We start from the raw sequence: 17,688 nt of genomic DNA, 5'->3' as shown, positions 1-17,688 counted from the left end.
ATCATGGATTTTAATATAAAAATAAGAGTTCATTATATGTATTTAAATTTTTTTGGATGATAAAAAGCCGTTAAAAAATTGAAAAACGTATCGAAATTTTAAATTTTCAGCGTTTTCAAGTCCCATAAAGAATACCATGCTGAGTTCATATTTGTAAAATACACATACATATTCTCTTAAGAAGCACTGCTCTCTTTAAATTAGCTCTTTGCACTCAAAAAATAATTTACGATTATGTTTAGGTAGGCAACATCGCCTCACCGCAAGTAGCAACAATTTAGTATGAAGCAAAATGTCTGCGAGTATATGTTTGGCGCACGGATGTTATACGTATTTCCGCAACCCCCGAAACATTGTGTTGTGAAAAACGACTAAAAAAAGCACAATATTTACATGTATACATATGCACATACTAACATACCTATAGTCAATTTTTAGTGCTGGTAAAAAGTGTTTTGTTTTAGTGCGTTATTTAATTTATTAATAACTACGAAATGTTTTTAAAACCGTTAGGTGTCATTTAATTAGAATAATGCAAAATGTTAATTATGAGCTATTTGTTGACATATCCGCTTGTAAAGCGTCGGCGTCAGTCATAGTGCGCGCGAAAATAGAAAAGTGAATTTGTGAATTGCAATATCTGTGCCTCTGTGCTTGCTCTTTCTTGTTCGCTTTATAAACAAAACAATGTGCTGTTATCCAAATAACAACAACAAATAACAAAACAAACAAAAAATAATAAGTAAAAATTGTTGCTGTGCAAATTATTTAATGGCCAACGAAGAAATGAAGTAAATGCCAACGGTGAGTGTTTTATACATACAAAGATACGGCTGCGTGCATACAAATATGTACATACATACATATATGTAGATATTTTCGTAAGTATTGTAAATTTGTGCATCTTTTGTTGTACACTAAAATAAACGGTTGAATGCATTTATAAATATCGACTTGTGTTAATGCACATACATAAATACGTCATAGTAGGAACGCAAAGACAGCGAAGAGGAAGTCGTGCCAGTTGACAGTGGCTATACGCCGAGCTTACCTTGTCAAGATTTGATTGAAAAATTAGCGAAATGCTTTAATTCTAGCGGCGGTCGGTCGCATTGCTGTTTTTCGTTGTTTATTGCTTCGAATTTGGGTTGTTTTAATGCCAACACAAACAAAACACATTCACAGAAGAGTTCGATGTTCGGCGTGTGTTTAGGAAGTTGTAGGTGTTTTATTACTCTTTGGTGATGTGCAAAATATTTTATGTCGGAGTTTTGAGTCTCGTGCTACAATGTTGGAGTACTGGAAATAGAACGGCCTTTTAATTTCTTTCAGTTTTAATAAATCAAGTACCTTACAATTCAAAGGAATAAATTTCAATGGCACAATATGATGCCTTCAGTGGAACGCACCAAATCAATAATGCTTAGAAGTAAAAAAATGTTTTGCAATATCGCCGAAGTAATGCATAAGTATGTACATGTGTGGTTACTAGGGGTGGAAACGTGTTAACGATACTATCATTGGTTTCGTTTATCGATTTTATCAATGGTTATAACAGGTATAATGCCAAATTATTACTGCCAACTGTTATAACATGGATAAGGCGCTTGAAGAAAAATTCGAGTCTTGGCGGGTTGGATTTATATAAGGTGCCACGATTTTCAAACTTTTCTTGATTAGTAGGGGTAGAGGGGGTTCTAAAAATTACCAAAATGGAATCCGCAGCTCTAGAAACTCTTAGTTTATGAAATATAAGCTTTTTAATTTCCAAATTTAGTAAAATTTCAACTTAATTCATGCGCTTAAAAATCGGGTCGCACATGTCGATAGCGGTATCAAAAGACGCGTATTTGCGTCAAGATTCAGAATCCGAAAGCAGAAACTATATTTTTTTATCTCGTTTAAAAGTTATTCGCGGAAAACCCGTCGATACTATTGTCGTTTTTTCGTTGTTGCAATTAAACAAACGAAAACATATGAAGGTGGTGAATAGTGTTGCCAGCTCCGCAACAATATCTTTTCAACTTGGAAGAACATTATAAGGTGGTGGCTTGTCGACATAAATGCAAACAAACGTACCCTATCAATGTATTTTGATTTTGTAAAACTCTTTGACGGGTTTGTTTGGAGGTGAGTCTTTATGTTAGTTTTCTTGTTGCCGGTGTCGGATCGGTTAAAGGTAATTTTTTTAAAGGTGTTCTACGCACAATTACTGTGCATGGCATAGCCGGTGTTGGATCGACTAAGAGTTATTTTTTTAAAGTCCGGCCGAAGGCCGCCTACGCAGAAGGACATCACCGTGGCGGTAGCCACGGTTATACCACACACCCGGACTTGGCATGGCGTAGCCCAGGGTTATTTTTTATAAGCGCGGCCAAAGCAGAAAGGTGTTCTACGCAGAATTACTGCGCATGGCCACCAAAAAAGAGCTTTTTCAAATGTTTGGTAAATAAAGACTAGAAAAGTTAAAGATATATATACATCAGATGAAAGGTATTTTTATAAGTTATTTTTCGGTTTTTTAATTTTTGAAATCCATCCACTAGTTTCGGAGATATTATGATTTGAAAAATTCATAATTTCGCCGTTTGACATGGAATTACCCCCAAACCTTTCATTTGCACCAAAAAAGAAATAAACCGTTGGAATCAGCATACAAATCTCTATAAAGTCCGATTTTTTTTTTTTGACAAATGTATGTATTCTGCACTTAAGCCCCTTTTTCTAAATTCTTATCATAAAAAATTTTAATATTTACTTAAAAATCTCGCGTTTCGGAAAATTAAATACATTAATTTCAAGTTATTCAGAGAATTACAAAAACAAAATACATTGATAGTGTATGTTTGTTTGCATTTATGTCGACGTGCCACCACCTTATAATGTTCTACCAAGTTGAAAAGATATTGTTGCGGAGCTGGCAACACTATTCACCACCTTCATATGTTTTCGTTTGTTTAATTGCAACAACGAAAAAACGACAATGGTATCGACGGGTTGTCCGCGAATAACTTTTAAATGAGATAAAAAAATATAGTTTCTGCTTTCGGATTCTGAATCTTGACGCAAATACGCGTCTTTTGGTACCGCTATCGACATGTGCGTCCCGAATTTTAAGTGCAAGACTTTAGTTGAAATTTTACTAAATTTGGAAATTAAAAAGCTTATATTTCATAAACTAAGAGTTTCCTAGAGTTGCGGATGATAATTTTGTGATTTTTAGGACCCCCACCCCTCGAAAAAAAAAGTTGGAAAATCGTGGCACCTTATTCAAAATATTCCCCAATAATGTCAACATAGAAATCAAAAGGAGAGCTACTCTTCTCAACAAGAGCTATTTTGGACTGAGTAGGTAATTGAAAAGTAAAGTTCTGTCTTAACAAAACAAATAAATATCATTCTGTAGTGTCGAGAATAGATGGCCCTTAGAGATTAACCGCATGATTTATGGTCTGCACGTGATGCCAACGGTGTGTATCAGAGGGAGTTTTATGATCAGCTGTATGAGCTTTACGCAGACATGAAGGCATTATTAAATAAATAAATAAATGAAAGGCGCGATAACCTCCAAAGAGATTAAGGCCGAGCTTCTCTTCCAATTTGCGTCGTGCTCCTTTTAATTTTTACTACAAATTGGCGGGACGGGACCTACTTGTTTTATGCCGAATCCGAACGGCATCTGCAAGGCAGATGAGTTTTCACTGAGAGCTTTTCATGGCCGAGGGGCGACCCCGCTTACAAAAAATTTTCTTCTAATTGAAAAAACCTGTTTCTAAAATTTTGATGTTGCTTTGCCCGGGGCGTGAACCCAGGGTATTCGGTGTGGTAGACGGAGCACGCTACCATCACACCACAGCGGCCGCGAACGTATTGTTACGAGATTGAAATATGATGCTTTGGCTTTAGCGGTACCCGTAAAGGGAAGAGCTTAACCGAGTTCGAATGGACAGTTGGGAATGTCCCTTTGTATTTCCAATTGGCGTCAGTTAAAGCAGAAGGGGTTCGCTGGGGTGACTGGCAATGGCTAAAATCGCCGCCCAATCAGTTTAGTGCCAACTCATGATTATAATTATTGTTAAGAGTCCTGCTCTACTATCTACTGAAATCCTGAGAGTATGTAATACTTTTTGATTCTCCCACCACACCCCACCATAAAGCTGCAATAAAGCAATACAAAAGAGCTTCTAAGAGAAATAGAATTTGCGCAGTGAGCCACTAAAAAAACGATTTAATCCACTAGAAGATCCTGGTAGCCACATGATCATCACAAATTGATCCTTAACTGTCTAGGCGATTAAGACCATTGCGTAGGTGGTCATGCGGTCCCCGTTTAGCGTAACTGGGAGCTTGAAAGTACATATAGTCTTCATCCATATGGGAGATAAAAATATATCCGCGAATACATGCCTATCGTGTAAGACCCGGCCGCCGCTCTTATAGCCTTATAGTTTTTACACCTGTTTGCTTCTACATTATTCTGGATCGTTTGTGTATCACATTCTAGAAGGCCTTTCTGGTGTATCGGCATCTCTACTCATTTTATTCGTTGACAATATCGATATTTTCTTCCCTCTTGTTCATGTATAATGTTTCCCTTTCCTTAAGGGCGAATTAATGGTGACACCATAAAGACATAACCAAATAAAACAGCTGATGGAACCTACCTTATGGAAATCAATATAATCGATTAATTGTGCCATACCATAACGTTAACTCGATTACATTGATTTCCATAAGGTAGATGTGATCAGCTGTTTTATCTGGTTATGGCTTTATGGTTATAAGTCACCATTAATTCGCCCTTTATTCCTCCTATGCTTACGAGGTTGATTTTGCTGTATCAGTATTTGTTTGTTAGTTGTGTTCGATACTTGTTAACATACATCACAGTATTGTATAGAAGTTACATCAGTGTTGTAGATGCTCCCTCTAAGCTCTGTTTTCATCATCTTCAGTTGTTCGGATATTTATAAGTTATCGAAATTCTCGCTTTTCGAAGCATCGACTGTCAGTTCGGTGCCAGGAAAACGTGTAAACAAAAGTCAGTTAGGGATGGTGAAAACGGCCCTGAGAGATTTCATGCTTCTCATTTTAACAACCTTTGTTAAGTCGGAAATGTGGAGAAAAAGAAAAATTGGGCCATCATCAATTAATAATTGATTTTATAGCATCAATGCATTTACCGATTGGCACCATCAGTACTATCGGTATATACATCGATAGTCAAGAGTACCTATCAATAATTTTCCACCTTTAGTAGCGCGCTTATGCATATCCGCGCATACATATCATCTTGTACAAACATACATATTAGACTGGGTCGATTTATTAACCGATATCGCGCCATCGATTTTTCGATAGAATTTGGGCTCAGGAAAAAAAGTTCCACGTCGCTTACCCAGAAAAATAATTTTCGAGCCTGCGAAGTTTAATTTTTTGACTTTTTTTCGACTTTGATTCTTAAGGTTTTTTCATGACCTACTAAACAAATTTTCATTTGATTCTAAAATTTTAATTTTTTTAATGAAACTGTTATCGACAACGTTTTTAGCTTACATTTTTGGGTCGGACAGGGTATACATATGAAAATTTATTTTAGTAAGTCATGAAAAAATCCTTAAAAATCAAAGTCGAAAAAAAGTAAAAAAAAAAATTAAATTTCGCAGGCCCAAATCCTATCGAAAAATCGATGGCGCGATATCGGTTAACTTTCGTCCATATAAATCGACCCACCCTAATACATATACGAATAAAGAAAGGGCAAAATCGCATAACCGACTTTTGCGTCAAACGTTTACTCTGTCTTCTGGTATCAAAATGTTTGTGTTTATTTTTGTTAAAAGCACTTGTTATGTTGAAAACGTTTTTAAAGGAGTGACATTGCTGTCGGGGAGTGTGGTAAAGGCGGTATTGCACATTCACCTGCTATGTACATATATGAATTTATGTGACAAAATGTCGTAAGTCTCAAAAATACGTGTATATTCCTCCCCGTTATTTAGCGTCTTTTATCAGCGCATCATTTTTAGCGCTTGCTGAACATAATCCTCTCATAAATAAAACCCATGTTTATGTCATTCATTAATATAATTTTTGGTTCTCTGCATTTACCTGAGCAGTATCAATCAAACTTGTTTGTTTTGTACTTTTTGTTTTTAATTTTATGACAGTTCTTGAAAGTAAAACGATTCATTCACCTTCTTGCTCTGCCATGAAATTATTGTGTGCTACTCTTTGTTTTGATTTCCGCTCTCTTAATTTTGTTTAATCTTCATTTGTTTTGATCTTCTCTTACATGCCAACCTAATAAAACCGCACTGCGTTTTTTTAGCGCACGCAAACAACCGGCGTTTTTTGCCCAAACCCAAATAAGCATGCGTTGCGACAATGTAAAGCATGTGTGGAAACGTCAAATCTAAATGTCACACAGAACAAAAATTGGAAATCGAGTTAAGTTTTCACGCAGCAAATTCAATTTGGGTTGCTCTCATACAAGTTGTATGTGCATGAGACATTTTTGACAGAAAATGACTTGCGTGCGTTTATATTAGGTTGGCATGTTAAGTATAAAGCGGTAGTTACCCACCGACGTGTGCCGTACGTACAGACGTTTGTCGTACGAAACACGTTTGACCGAACTCTCAAGCCCATAGGAATCAATGTGTGCGTCTGTGTACATGTACATAACATATTTATGTGTGTATTGTTTACAGATAAGCACTGTTGCCATTGACCATTTTGCATGCATGCTTATGGAAACATCAACTTTTTCCAATTTAATTTTTGATATTGTAAAAGGCTGGAATTAATATTAAATAAATATAAATATATTACATATTTATAATCTGCACTTTTACATAATTATTTCGAATTATTTTCACAATTTTTCAAACTTTAATTAGATGTTTTTGCATAAAACTGCAAATGGTCAAAAAGTAGCGCACAAAAGCTTACTAGGGAACTCTGTCTAGTGAGAGAGCGATCAGCTGACACGTTCTTACGGAAAAAATCAAAATTGTTTTGATTTCTACGTTCCGGGCTACGTACGTACGGGCGTTGCACGTCGGTGAGTTTTCGTTTACATTGCACACTCATAAGATAGGTCGTGTCAGCTGACACGTTTTTGGTACGTACGTTCGTGAGTAAAGCCGTGGTTACTCACGAACGTACGTAGAAAAAACGTGTCAGCTGACACGACCTATCTTATGAGTGTGCAATGTAAACGAAAACTCACCGACGTGCAACGCCCGTACGTACGTAGCCCGGAACCAGGCATGCTTAACCAACGAAACGATATCATTTCGTTACGATAATCAACGTTAATAAACGAAACGAAGTCATTTCGTTTCGTTTATTAACGTTAAGATCGTCAAATTAACGAAATGATTTCGTTTCGTTTTCTGCCATATCAAAACGAAATCAAATCGTTTATGTTGATTATTAATTTCAAACTATGCTGGCAAAGCTGATTGATGGCGGAGTCATTAAAGGTGAAAGCATTATCCAAGCTGATTGCAACTTTTCTCATGAATTTTGACAGTACGAACATTTCTCAGAGTATTTTTGACATTACCACCAACGAATTACACAAACAAATTACATAGAGTTTGTGTGTGTATGTGCGCTCGTTGTTGCCACCTTACGGCTTCACCATGGCTATAGCATTGCCAGCACAATTCAAACATAAAGTATCACGTTTCTGTTAACGTTTTTAACGCTAACGAAAGCTTTTCGTTTCGGTTAAAAACGAGAGACAATTTATCTTGATAATTTCTTTATCGATAATATTTCGAAGTGTTTCAACGGAAACGGTGGAAATTTTTTGATAAACGATTAGCTTAACGTTAAGGTGCATCCCTGCCCGGAACGTAGAAATCAAAACAATTTTGATTTTTTCCGTATGAACGTGTCAGCTGATCGCTCTCTCACTAGACAGAGTTGCCTAGTAAACTTTTGTGAGCTAATTTTTGACCGTTTGCAGTTTTATGCAAAAACACCTATTTAAAGTTTGAAAAATTGTGAAAATAATTCGAAATAATTATGTAGAAGTGCAGATTATATATATGTAATCTATTTATTTTTATTTAATATTAATTCCAGCCTTTTGCAACATCAAAAATTAAATTGGAAAAAGTTGATGTTTCCATAAGCATGCATGCAAAATGGTCAATGGCAACAGTGCTTATCTGTAAACAATACACACACAAATATCTTATGTACATGTACACAGACGCACACATTGATTCCTACGGGCTTGAGGGTTCGGTCAAACGTGTTTCGTACGACCAACGTCCGTACGTACGGCACACGTCGGTGGGTAATTGCCGCATAACTGCCGCTTAAGCTGTTACGGGACATCCATGCATAATGCACGAAGCTTTGTGTATTCGTTTACTCGTGCCACACGTACTTGTCTCCTTTTGCATGATGAAAATCAACAGCTACGGCAGAACACACGAGCATTTGCTCGGCAGCAATTTATACATATGTGCTTCGTGTCACACGTACTTGTTGTCGATTTTTGCATGATGAAAATCTAAAATTTTAGATTTTTTCGCTTTGCATGTGCGTGACTTGCAGTAGTGTCTCAGTTGTATGCTGAAATTCGAAATGAATCAGTCTGCGGAAGAAAATAAATTTGTATTAAAATTTATTAAAACATATAAAAGCTTACCAGCTTTATGGAATGTAATGCTAGAAGAATACAGTAATCGGGACGAAAGAGCGAAACAATATGAAACTCTACTTGAATTTTATAAGAAAAGATACCCGAACGCAACAGTGGACAATGTGAAGAGAAAAATAAACACTTTACGTTCAAATTTCCGCCGGGAAAAACAGCGGTTGGCTAAAAGCAGTAGAAGTGGGGCTGCCTCCGACGATTCGCAAGAGCCAAGTCTATTTTATTATTATGAAATGCAGTTCCTAAATGACATGGATACTCCATGCTCTTCAAAGGGCAAACGAGCAAGCACGGTAAGTAAATAAGACTTTTTATTCATTCGACAGTTCTAGAAAGCATACAGTGCTGCGCAATACAATAGGTGAACAGTGGCGGGCTTAAGGATGGAGTACATACTTTTATCAAATCGAAGAAATTGGTATATTGCTGTTGTTGTTGTAGCGATAAGGTTACTCCCCGAAGACTGGGGAGTGTTATCGATGTGATGGTCCTTTGCCGGATACAGATCCGGTACGCTCCGGTAACACAGCACCATTAAGGTGCTAGCCCGACCATCTCGGGAACGATTTATATGGCCACATTAAACCTTCAGGCCATCCATCCCTCCCCATTCGCCGCGGATAGGTGAGGTTGACAATTGGGTTTGGAGAAGCTATATATTGCGCTGGCAACCTGAAAGGTTGCGCTACACAGCCCCTTGAATCTGGTATTTTAGTCGCCTCTTACGATAGGCATACCTAACGCGGGTATATTCTGACCCCCTAACCCGCTGGGGGCAAGAAATTGGTATGGGGATTAATGCTGAAGCTTATGGTGGGTTCAACCATTTAATATTTTTTTTTTGTCCAAATAAAAACTTTGGGGACTATTCCACGTCAAAGTACACATTCAATTTGTTTTTAATCAAAGTATATTTTAAATTATTGATTTGTTTTCGAAATATCAGTGTTTTTGACAAATGATTTTATTCTGCACTTGGTTCCCAGTAGCGAATAGTGGCTAGAGTGAATTTTCAGTATATTAGGGTTTGTGTTCTCATTGTGTCTTGCTCCAGAGACCAAGAGGATGTCAATCAAGTGCGTAACTGAATACATATTTCTGCTTTTTCTTGTGCCAGCTGAATAGTTGTTTGTAGAGCTCTAAATCGTGATGCCAGAATTTCAAACACATTTTCAATAATTCTGCGTGCTCAACTCAGCGGGTAACTAAATATTCATTGTTTTTTTGCGAGGTGGTACCAGGATATGTAAGCATCATAATCGCTAGGAATAGGTAAATATTTGTTACAACCAAAAATACTTTGAATATACAGTTGGAATGAGACGATGCTATACAATTTATTTTAATTAAAATATAGTGCACCAGACTCAGGAGTTTTTTTATTGCAACATGCTTCTCTTCGAATATCCTTATGCAGTTAGGGAAATTCTAGGCAACACTGAAACTATCCGATATATCTTTTCACTCATCTTCAAATTTTGGTACCTACAAATAACAAACAAATTCTCTTATTCTTCTTTTCTTTAAACTTCAGAAACTTTTAAAAAGAACGCTTGAGAAAGCTGCGAAAAGGAAGCCAGATGCTGCTGAAACTTTGGTCGAAATCGCGAGCAAACGGGTTGGCCCAAAGGAAAAAAGCTATTCAGAAGCAATTACTTATTTGTGGGCCGTTAAATTAGATCGGATGACTCCTCAACAGAGAATTTTGTGTGAGAAATTTGTAGCGGATATTCTGTTTGAGGGGCAAATGGGAACCTTACACAGAAATTCTTTGCAAATAAATGCCGGTGAGCCTTTTCCGAATCCCGTAGCCATCAATCGCATCAATTCAACAACAATATAGTATTCAGATTCAACATCACGTCCGTTTAGGAGGAATAACTCAACTCCTGCACAGTTGGACCACAACAGCAGCAATAACTTCAACTATGAGAGTGAATCTTCTCAGTGAATATTCCCAGACAAACACTTTGCACTTTGTTTTTAGACTAAGATTTATTCAACTCCAAAACTGAATGTTTAAACATTTTTTGAAAATTTCATGTAAAAATTTGTATAAGAATTTTCAAGTTTCCTGAATTTTTTAGCTTTTTGAAATTGGTCTTTCACTGTTTTCATTAAATAATCATTCGAGTTTTTCTCACGTATAATTATGTTAATGAAATAAAGGTTGAATTACTTTTCAAATAAAATATGTGATCTATTATTCAATTATCGCCATGGCATTATGTTAACAAACTGTGGTGGCTGTGCTGTACTTCTTTTGATGCTCCAACCTTAATATAGTTTGGGAGGCTTGAAATTATAGCTTTCCACAATAATATCTGCCAGAGATCTTGGAGATATTACTGAGAGGAGCTTTAGATATTCAAATTTTTCTACTGTCGCCAAGTATCTTAACGTTACAGAAAATAGCATGATGGGTGTTATTGGTTCTCGCACAACCATGTTTTTGTATCAACGGTGGTACCATTAACAAAAGCCTTTCAAAGGTATAAGAATATAAGCAGCCCAATTCTAAAAGAAAATTCCGTGCGAGTTTTTTCCCTTCTCTCATTCCTCGTATTCTAAATAAAAATTCCTTGTGAGTTTTTTCACTTCTCCCTTTCCTCCTATTCTGAACAATGTTCGAAAAAGCGGAAACCGGTTATGGGAGAAAAGTAGGTATTATGAATGTGAGGGAGAGGGAGATTTCTCTGCCATTTCATAGGAGTTTTTTCACTAGTTAAATTAAAGGGAATGCATCAAAATCGTTAAAGGAAATTGGTTATTTTAAGAAAGAACACTTATTTGTACAAATTTGTGCTAAAATATGTATTTACATTTTACCACAATATTCTCACTGTTAATACAACAACAACCACAATATTCTTTATTTTAAGTCGAAAAATATATCATAAGCAATGGAAGAGCTCTTCGCATATTTCATGTAGCCATACAGAAATTGCGCAAGGATTTTTTAAGAAGGCTTAAATAGATTTTGGCATATGGCGAAAGGCGAACTCAACTCGACTTGGCCGCCAGAAAATTGCTTTGCAGAATGAATGCAGGCAACTCCGGCGGATTTGTGTTATCCCGCCGGTCTTCTTCTTATGCTCCTCTGTTGATGTTGCTATGGCACCAATTCATTACTCATTTCAGTGAATACCACATGAAATGCAATAATGTGCATTGTTTATACCTTATTTCTTAATTTCAAACAAATTGGCAACAATAATTAAACTTTACAATTTTTTAAACAAAATAAGAAATGCGCAACGAAATTTCAATTGACAAAACAGCTGACTTCGAAAATTCGAAATTCCTATTCCCCAATTATTCTTCTCTCTAGGAGAAAAGAATTGGAGGAATTTTTCCGCGGGAATAAAAAAATTCGCGAGAACAAAATTCCGCGAGAATATTTAGAATTGGTCTGAAAGTATAAGTATTGCTCTACAAGGTGTCTTTAATTCACTCAATAAATTTTCCTGTGTAAACTTTTTATATACATATGTATAATACTTACATGAAGTAATAATAATACTAAAAGCTAGTCATCACACTCCTCACCAATCTAGGGCGCTGATCAGACAATTAAATAAAAGCGTTGGGCGCGTGAAATTTCTAAAAATGTGAGGCGTAGCATGACCTTATTAAGGTTTAGTTGGTCTTATATATGACTATCAATAGAAATGTTACGCGTCCAACGCTTTTATTTAATTGTCTGATCAACGGAATTGATTGATGAGGAGTGTGATGACTAGTACCTAGGACCTACCTAATCATTTTCTAGCTTTTAGTATTATTATTACTTTATGTAAGTATTGTTATGAATATTGGCAAAACTAAGGGGTGCTGCCATCTCTAAGCCGATGCTAAGCAGCGCCTTGCATGCACATCCATAGATCAATCATTTGCCGTCTTTCAGTGAGTTTTACAGCTCCGGCTCACGCTCAATTCTCACGGGAATGCTCTGGATCATTGAGAGACTTGAGAAGCAGATGTCGTGAAATTTTCGCACACGAGAAATGTTATAGGCAGATGTCGCCGCTGTTTTTCATTTAACTCATACGGCGAAAGGCTAAGCAGCGACATCTATTTTTGAAAAAGTAGGTATATTAAAGGCCGCGTTGCCAACCTAAAAAGAAGTAATTAACAAATTATCTGGCTCACAAATTGAACCAGACTTCTATCTGGATTTATCTGGCTCAAATCGTTGTTATTGCATTTACATGCAAAATTATTTATCTGGCTCAGGATTTTGCCACCGGATGATAGCTATTATGTATCTACATAAACGAATCAATCATTATGTCTACCCATATGTAGGTACACGCAGCTAAGAGCAACGCACAAGCACATGCAGATATCTTATCTGAAATGCTCCTTAAGCTGGAGACATTGGTGCTTTATCGGTAACCGTATCGGTAACCTTTTAACAGCTGATTCGACCAACCTTATGAGAATCAACGCAATCGATTATTGGTGCCGCTAAAGTCGTAACCGTATCGTAGCCAACCAATTGGGTTTTGGTTTACCATCGTAACGATAAACAGCTGATTACGTTAGGGATACGGATACAGCGATACGACATACGGCACCAATGACTCCAGCTTAAAGGTATGCAATTGTAATTGTGGAAGTGTCCCTCACACATACAAGCGCATGTGGTATGAGAGAAGCTATAAAAATTATACATCTGTAGTTGTAGCTGAGAAATTTATAATTAAATAAAATTCTGGAAGCGCCTAGAAGATGCCACGAGGAAATCACAGAGTATAAAAGCATCAGCGGTAGAGGCGCTATGGGCATTTTCAATTAAGCACACTATCTGTCGGGCAATAGATCAGTTTCATTTAAGCTATCAGTCAGTTTGGTTATTAAGCCAGCTAGTTGCAAAGTATAAGTGTTATTGTGAAGTACTTTAATGAAGGCCATTTTTCCATTATTCAATATTGGAGTTTTTTGTTCAACAGTTTAGTGATACGAACTTAGCAAAAGGGCAAATAAGAGGATTTGCAGTAAATTCATTACAGTATTGTTTTCAATAAAACCGTTTAACTTAAAAATTTTTTTTAATTATTTTATTTTCAAGTTTTTAGTCTTTATTTAATTGCATATGATTTCTCATTCTATTTAGTTCATTTAGTGACTCATTATTACAAGGACTCTTTCCTGACAATTGGTTATAATCTAAGTCCTCAATACATAATCCTCCCAAAGACTTTACTCGACTCTGCGCCACGTATGCTGGTCCCTTTCCAACTCCAAAATATTTTGATGTCACTTCTACCGAACTGTATGTAGTATTTGTTCCAAATATGAGCCAAATCGGACATCATAGGTCGCTTTCTAGTCATGTATGTATTATGTGTTCCAAATATGAGCCAAATCGGACCGCAAATACGATTTATTGAATATCTCGATCCTTGCGCCACCTAACGGCGATTTTTTTCATAGGTCGCTTTCTATTCTTGTATGTATTATGTGTTCCAAATATGAGCCAAATCGAACCACAAATACAATTTTTTGAATATCTCGATCCTTGCGCCACCTATCGGAGTTTATTTTTCTTATTTTTGCATTGTCATCGGGTTCTGAACTATATTCCAAGTTTCAAGCTTTTAGCTTATCGGGAAGTTACTTAAATTTCAATTACAAAATTCGTGCCAGCCTGTCAAGTCAAGCTAAATAAAACCGTTTAAAAAATCATCATCCGCCGATGACATATTCACACAAAATTCAAATAGCGCATGACGATCTTTTGCATGAAAGTTTGCGAGAGACACGCACACATATAAAAGCTTCCTGCATGATGCATTTAGTTTGTACATCCCCGGACACAAAAGCTTCTGTTATTTTGTTTTGTATTTGCTATTTTTTATCCTACTTGTTGTAAATTATTTTTTTGTCTTGTTTTTTTTTTTTTTATTGCTATAAAGAAGTGTGCGGAGAGAAGAGAGGAACACCCACACATATACACACAAGCCGCAGTCTGTCATCACAAGTGTTATAACTCAAAAATTGCTGTTTTTGGCATTATACTCTAAAAATATGCGCAACTCCTATCTGACTGTTTGGTAAAGGTTTGTGTGGAAATTTTTAATATATTTGTCCTGAAATTTGTACATAAATCAACTTTTACAAAATGATTTATATGCAATCATATTTATTCCCCCATGCGCCTTGTGCCAAACTTCGGCCGCGTCACCATGAATTTTCACGTGTTCATGAGTTTTGATGAAGAAGATGCAGAAGCGAACATCGTCAAAATATAAATACAAACAGAACTTCAGACTTAGCAGTTGAAACTTACTCGGCTTGCCCATTCACATAAAAAAATTTGCGAATCACTGATATAAACATTCTCCTCATACAAGAAAAATATTTGCCAACATATTCATTTGTTAAAGTGAAGTTTTTAATTGTGAAAAATGTTAGAAAAGTATCAACGAGTGGGAAAAATAATTACATTTGTAAAATCTGAAAGTACTTATAGCCAAAACAAATGACAAAATTCGTCTTCTTATGCTTTGCTTGCAAGGTTAATATATTTGTAGGGTTGATATATTTTTATATTTTTATACCTTTCATGAACATGAAATGGTATAATAACTTTGATCCGATGTTTGTAACGTTGAGAAATATAGAAGATAGACTCACCATTAAGTATACCGAAGTTATCAGGGCGACGAACTGAGTTGATATAGCCATGTCTGTCTGTCCGTCCGTCTGTCTGTTTGAACTCAAAGTAGTGCCTCAAATTTTGAGATCTCTGAATGAAATTTGGCACAAGGATGTATTTTTGTATTATATTAGAAATTTGTCGGATCCGGTAGGATCGGACCACTATAACATATATCCCCCATACAACCGATCGTTCAGATAAGACGATTTTGGTCGTTCCTGCCGCAATTTAGAAAGTATAAACGTAAAACTCGGTGATATATATTCTAATATATCATAGAAGATATCCTGAAAAAATCACTTCGATCGGAGCTATATATAGTATATATCCCATACAACCGATCGTTCAGACAGAAAGATTTTTGGAAATTTCTCCCTTAATTTCCAATATAAAAACGTGAAACTTGGTGATATTTATTCTAATATATCATAGAAGATTTCATGAAAAAATCATTTCGATCAGAGCTATATATAATATATGTCCCATACAACCGATCGTTCATAGAAGGGGGTTTTTTGCCATTTTATTTTATATTTATCTTAAAATTCGTTTACGTATGTACATCTGTTCACTATATATTTCTTATCTTATACATCCGATTATTTGGAGATTACAAACGGGATAAGATTATTGTTCAGCCCCATTCATGAAAGGTATGAAGTCTTCGGCACAGCCGAAGACAGTCCCGTCCTTACTTGTTTAAATTGTAATCATTCCAATTTTTATTTTTAATCTGTATTTTAATATTACCTATTTATATTAATAATTAAATTACAATACCCATAATTCAAAAATTTTCTTTCTTTGATATAACAATTCAAAAATAACTTAAATCTATATTTTTCTAATTTAACAAAGTTGAAATAAGTAAAGTAGAATTATAAACCCTACATTGACTACTTTTACATGTCATATTGCGCTGGTGAGACGCTATTTGTCGCTCTCCGTGCAAATGAATGCATTATACTCATCTATCAGCGCAACATGCTGCATCAAAAATCTTTTGTGTCGCGCCTATTAAAATATTGAGCTGCGAGTCTTCGTAAACGAAATTCTTGATTTCACGAAGCATCGACTGTCAGTTAGATGCACAAATCACACAAGAAGATTGCGCAATGCGCGTGTAAACATTAGATCAGCTGTTTTTTATGACGTATGAATTGACTATTTTCCTTTAGCTCTTTTCTCGCTCTTTTTTCATTCGTTGAAGGGTCAACTGTGACGTAAATGCGCAGAACGAAGCAATTTTAAACTCGTGAATGCGCAATCTGGGTAGGTGATTTGTGGTTAGATGCAAGGCCATAGTGTAAACAAAAGTCAGCTGTTTTGTTCGTTTTCTTGTATTTACAAAAGAACTTTGCGATTTGTTCTACAAAAATATTTGCGCTTATCGCTTTAGCTTGGAGCAAGGCGAATTCAGTACTAGCTGTTGTTATCCCAACAGCTTATTGCTTCTTCTTAATTACTTTCCATTCAACGCCTTGTACAACAACAAGGCGAATTCAGTACAAGGTGTTGTTATACCAACAGCTGATTGCTTCTTCTTGATAATTTTCCATACAAAGCCTTGTACTACAACATGTCAGTTAATCGAAATCAACGAAAATTTTCTTTTGATTTGACCAAGGTGAATCCATACCAGATGGTGGCAAAGTGAATTCAACCAATTCGCCGTGCAGAAGAATTATCAAGAAGAAGCAATCAGCTGTTGGGATAACACCACCTCTACTGAATTCGCCTTGGATTTGACATTCTTCTGCGTGGCGAATTGGTTGAATTCGCTTTGCCATTACCAAGGCAAATTCATACCAGGTGTAGAGTGTATTTCTGCCATGAAAAGCTTCTCACTGAAAAGTCATCTGACTTGGAGATGCCGTTTGGAGTCGCCGTAAAACATGTCCCGCCAATTTGTAGGATAACTAAAAAGATCATAACGCAAAAGCTCTATCTTCTGAGGTTATAGCGCCTTGTATTTGTTTATTTATCAAAAACGGAAAACCTCTTGACTTCAGAGAAATAATGACCTCTCATGACAGACTGATCTAATTACGGGTTCTTATCCGGTTAAGGACTGTCAATCCTAAAGAATTTCCAATTATTTCGAAGTTGGGTTGTATAGAACTCAAATGAGTTTCATTCATTGAAATTTGTGACAATTTACTGGCTCCTTTTTGGCATATATACTTGGGCAAATGCCTGACTGTGTGAATGTGTGTGTATATAAATTCAATGAGCCCGTTGATTCTTTGTAGGTACCTACGTCGAATGGCTCCTGCTAATATGTTAATGACTCATACCATAAATATTTGTAATTGCAGCTAAAATATTATCAGAAATA

General features: G+C 36.1%; 2 protein-coding genes across 4 annotated transcripts in view; both read left to right on the top strand.

The window, feature by feature from the left end:
* Positions 1-271: 271 nt before the first annotated feature.
* mam (mastermind) overlaps positions 272-17,688 on the top strand; it is a 366,289-nt gene continuing 348,872 nt past the window's right edge. For all 3 annotated transcript variants that reach the window (XR_010950490.1, XM_067770881.1, XM_067770880.1), the window contains exon 1: positions 272-804. The gene's annotated coding sequence lies outside the window, so the exon portion shown is untranslated. The remainder of the gene's footprint in view (positions 805-17,688) is intronic.
* LOC137243310 (uncharacterized) lies at positions 1,101-11,991 on the top strand. Its single transcript, XM_067770903.1, has 4 exons — positions 1,101-1,429; positions 3,301-3,352; positions 8,670-8,976; positions 10,218-11,991. The coding sequence occupies exons 1-4, from the start codon at positions 1,387-1,389 to the stop codon at positions 10,524-10,526; spliced, it is 711 nt and encodes a 236-aa protein (XP_067627004.1). The 5' UTR covers positions 1,101-1,386; the 3' UTR covers positions 10,527-11,991.

This window comes from Eurosta solidaginis, chromosome 3 (genome assembly GCF_040869045.1).
Source record: "Eurosta solidaginis isolate ZX-2024a chromosome 3, ASM4086904v1, whole genome shotgun sequence".
NCBI classification, from domain to species: domain Eukaryota; kingdom Metazoa; phylum Arthropoda; class Insecta; order Diptera; family Tephritidae; genus Eurosta; species Eurosta solidaginis.
This window is presented reverse-complemented; position numbering and strand designations above follow the sequence as displayed.

Bases quoted from the DNA above. Each gene is read 5' to 3' on its own strand.
- LOC137243310 (XM_067770903.1), top strand. From the start codon at position 1,387: ATGATGCCTTCAGTGGAACGCACCAAATCAATAATGCTTAGAA. The intron at 1,430-3,300 runs GTAAAAAAATGT...ATGTCAACATAG, and splicing joins CAAATCAATAATGCTTAGAA to AAATCAAAAGGAGAGCTACT. The intron at 3,353-8,669 runs GTAATTGAAAAG...AACATATAAAAG, and splicing joins AGCTATTTTGGACTGAGTAG to CTTACCAGCTTTATGGAATG.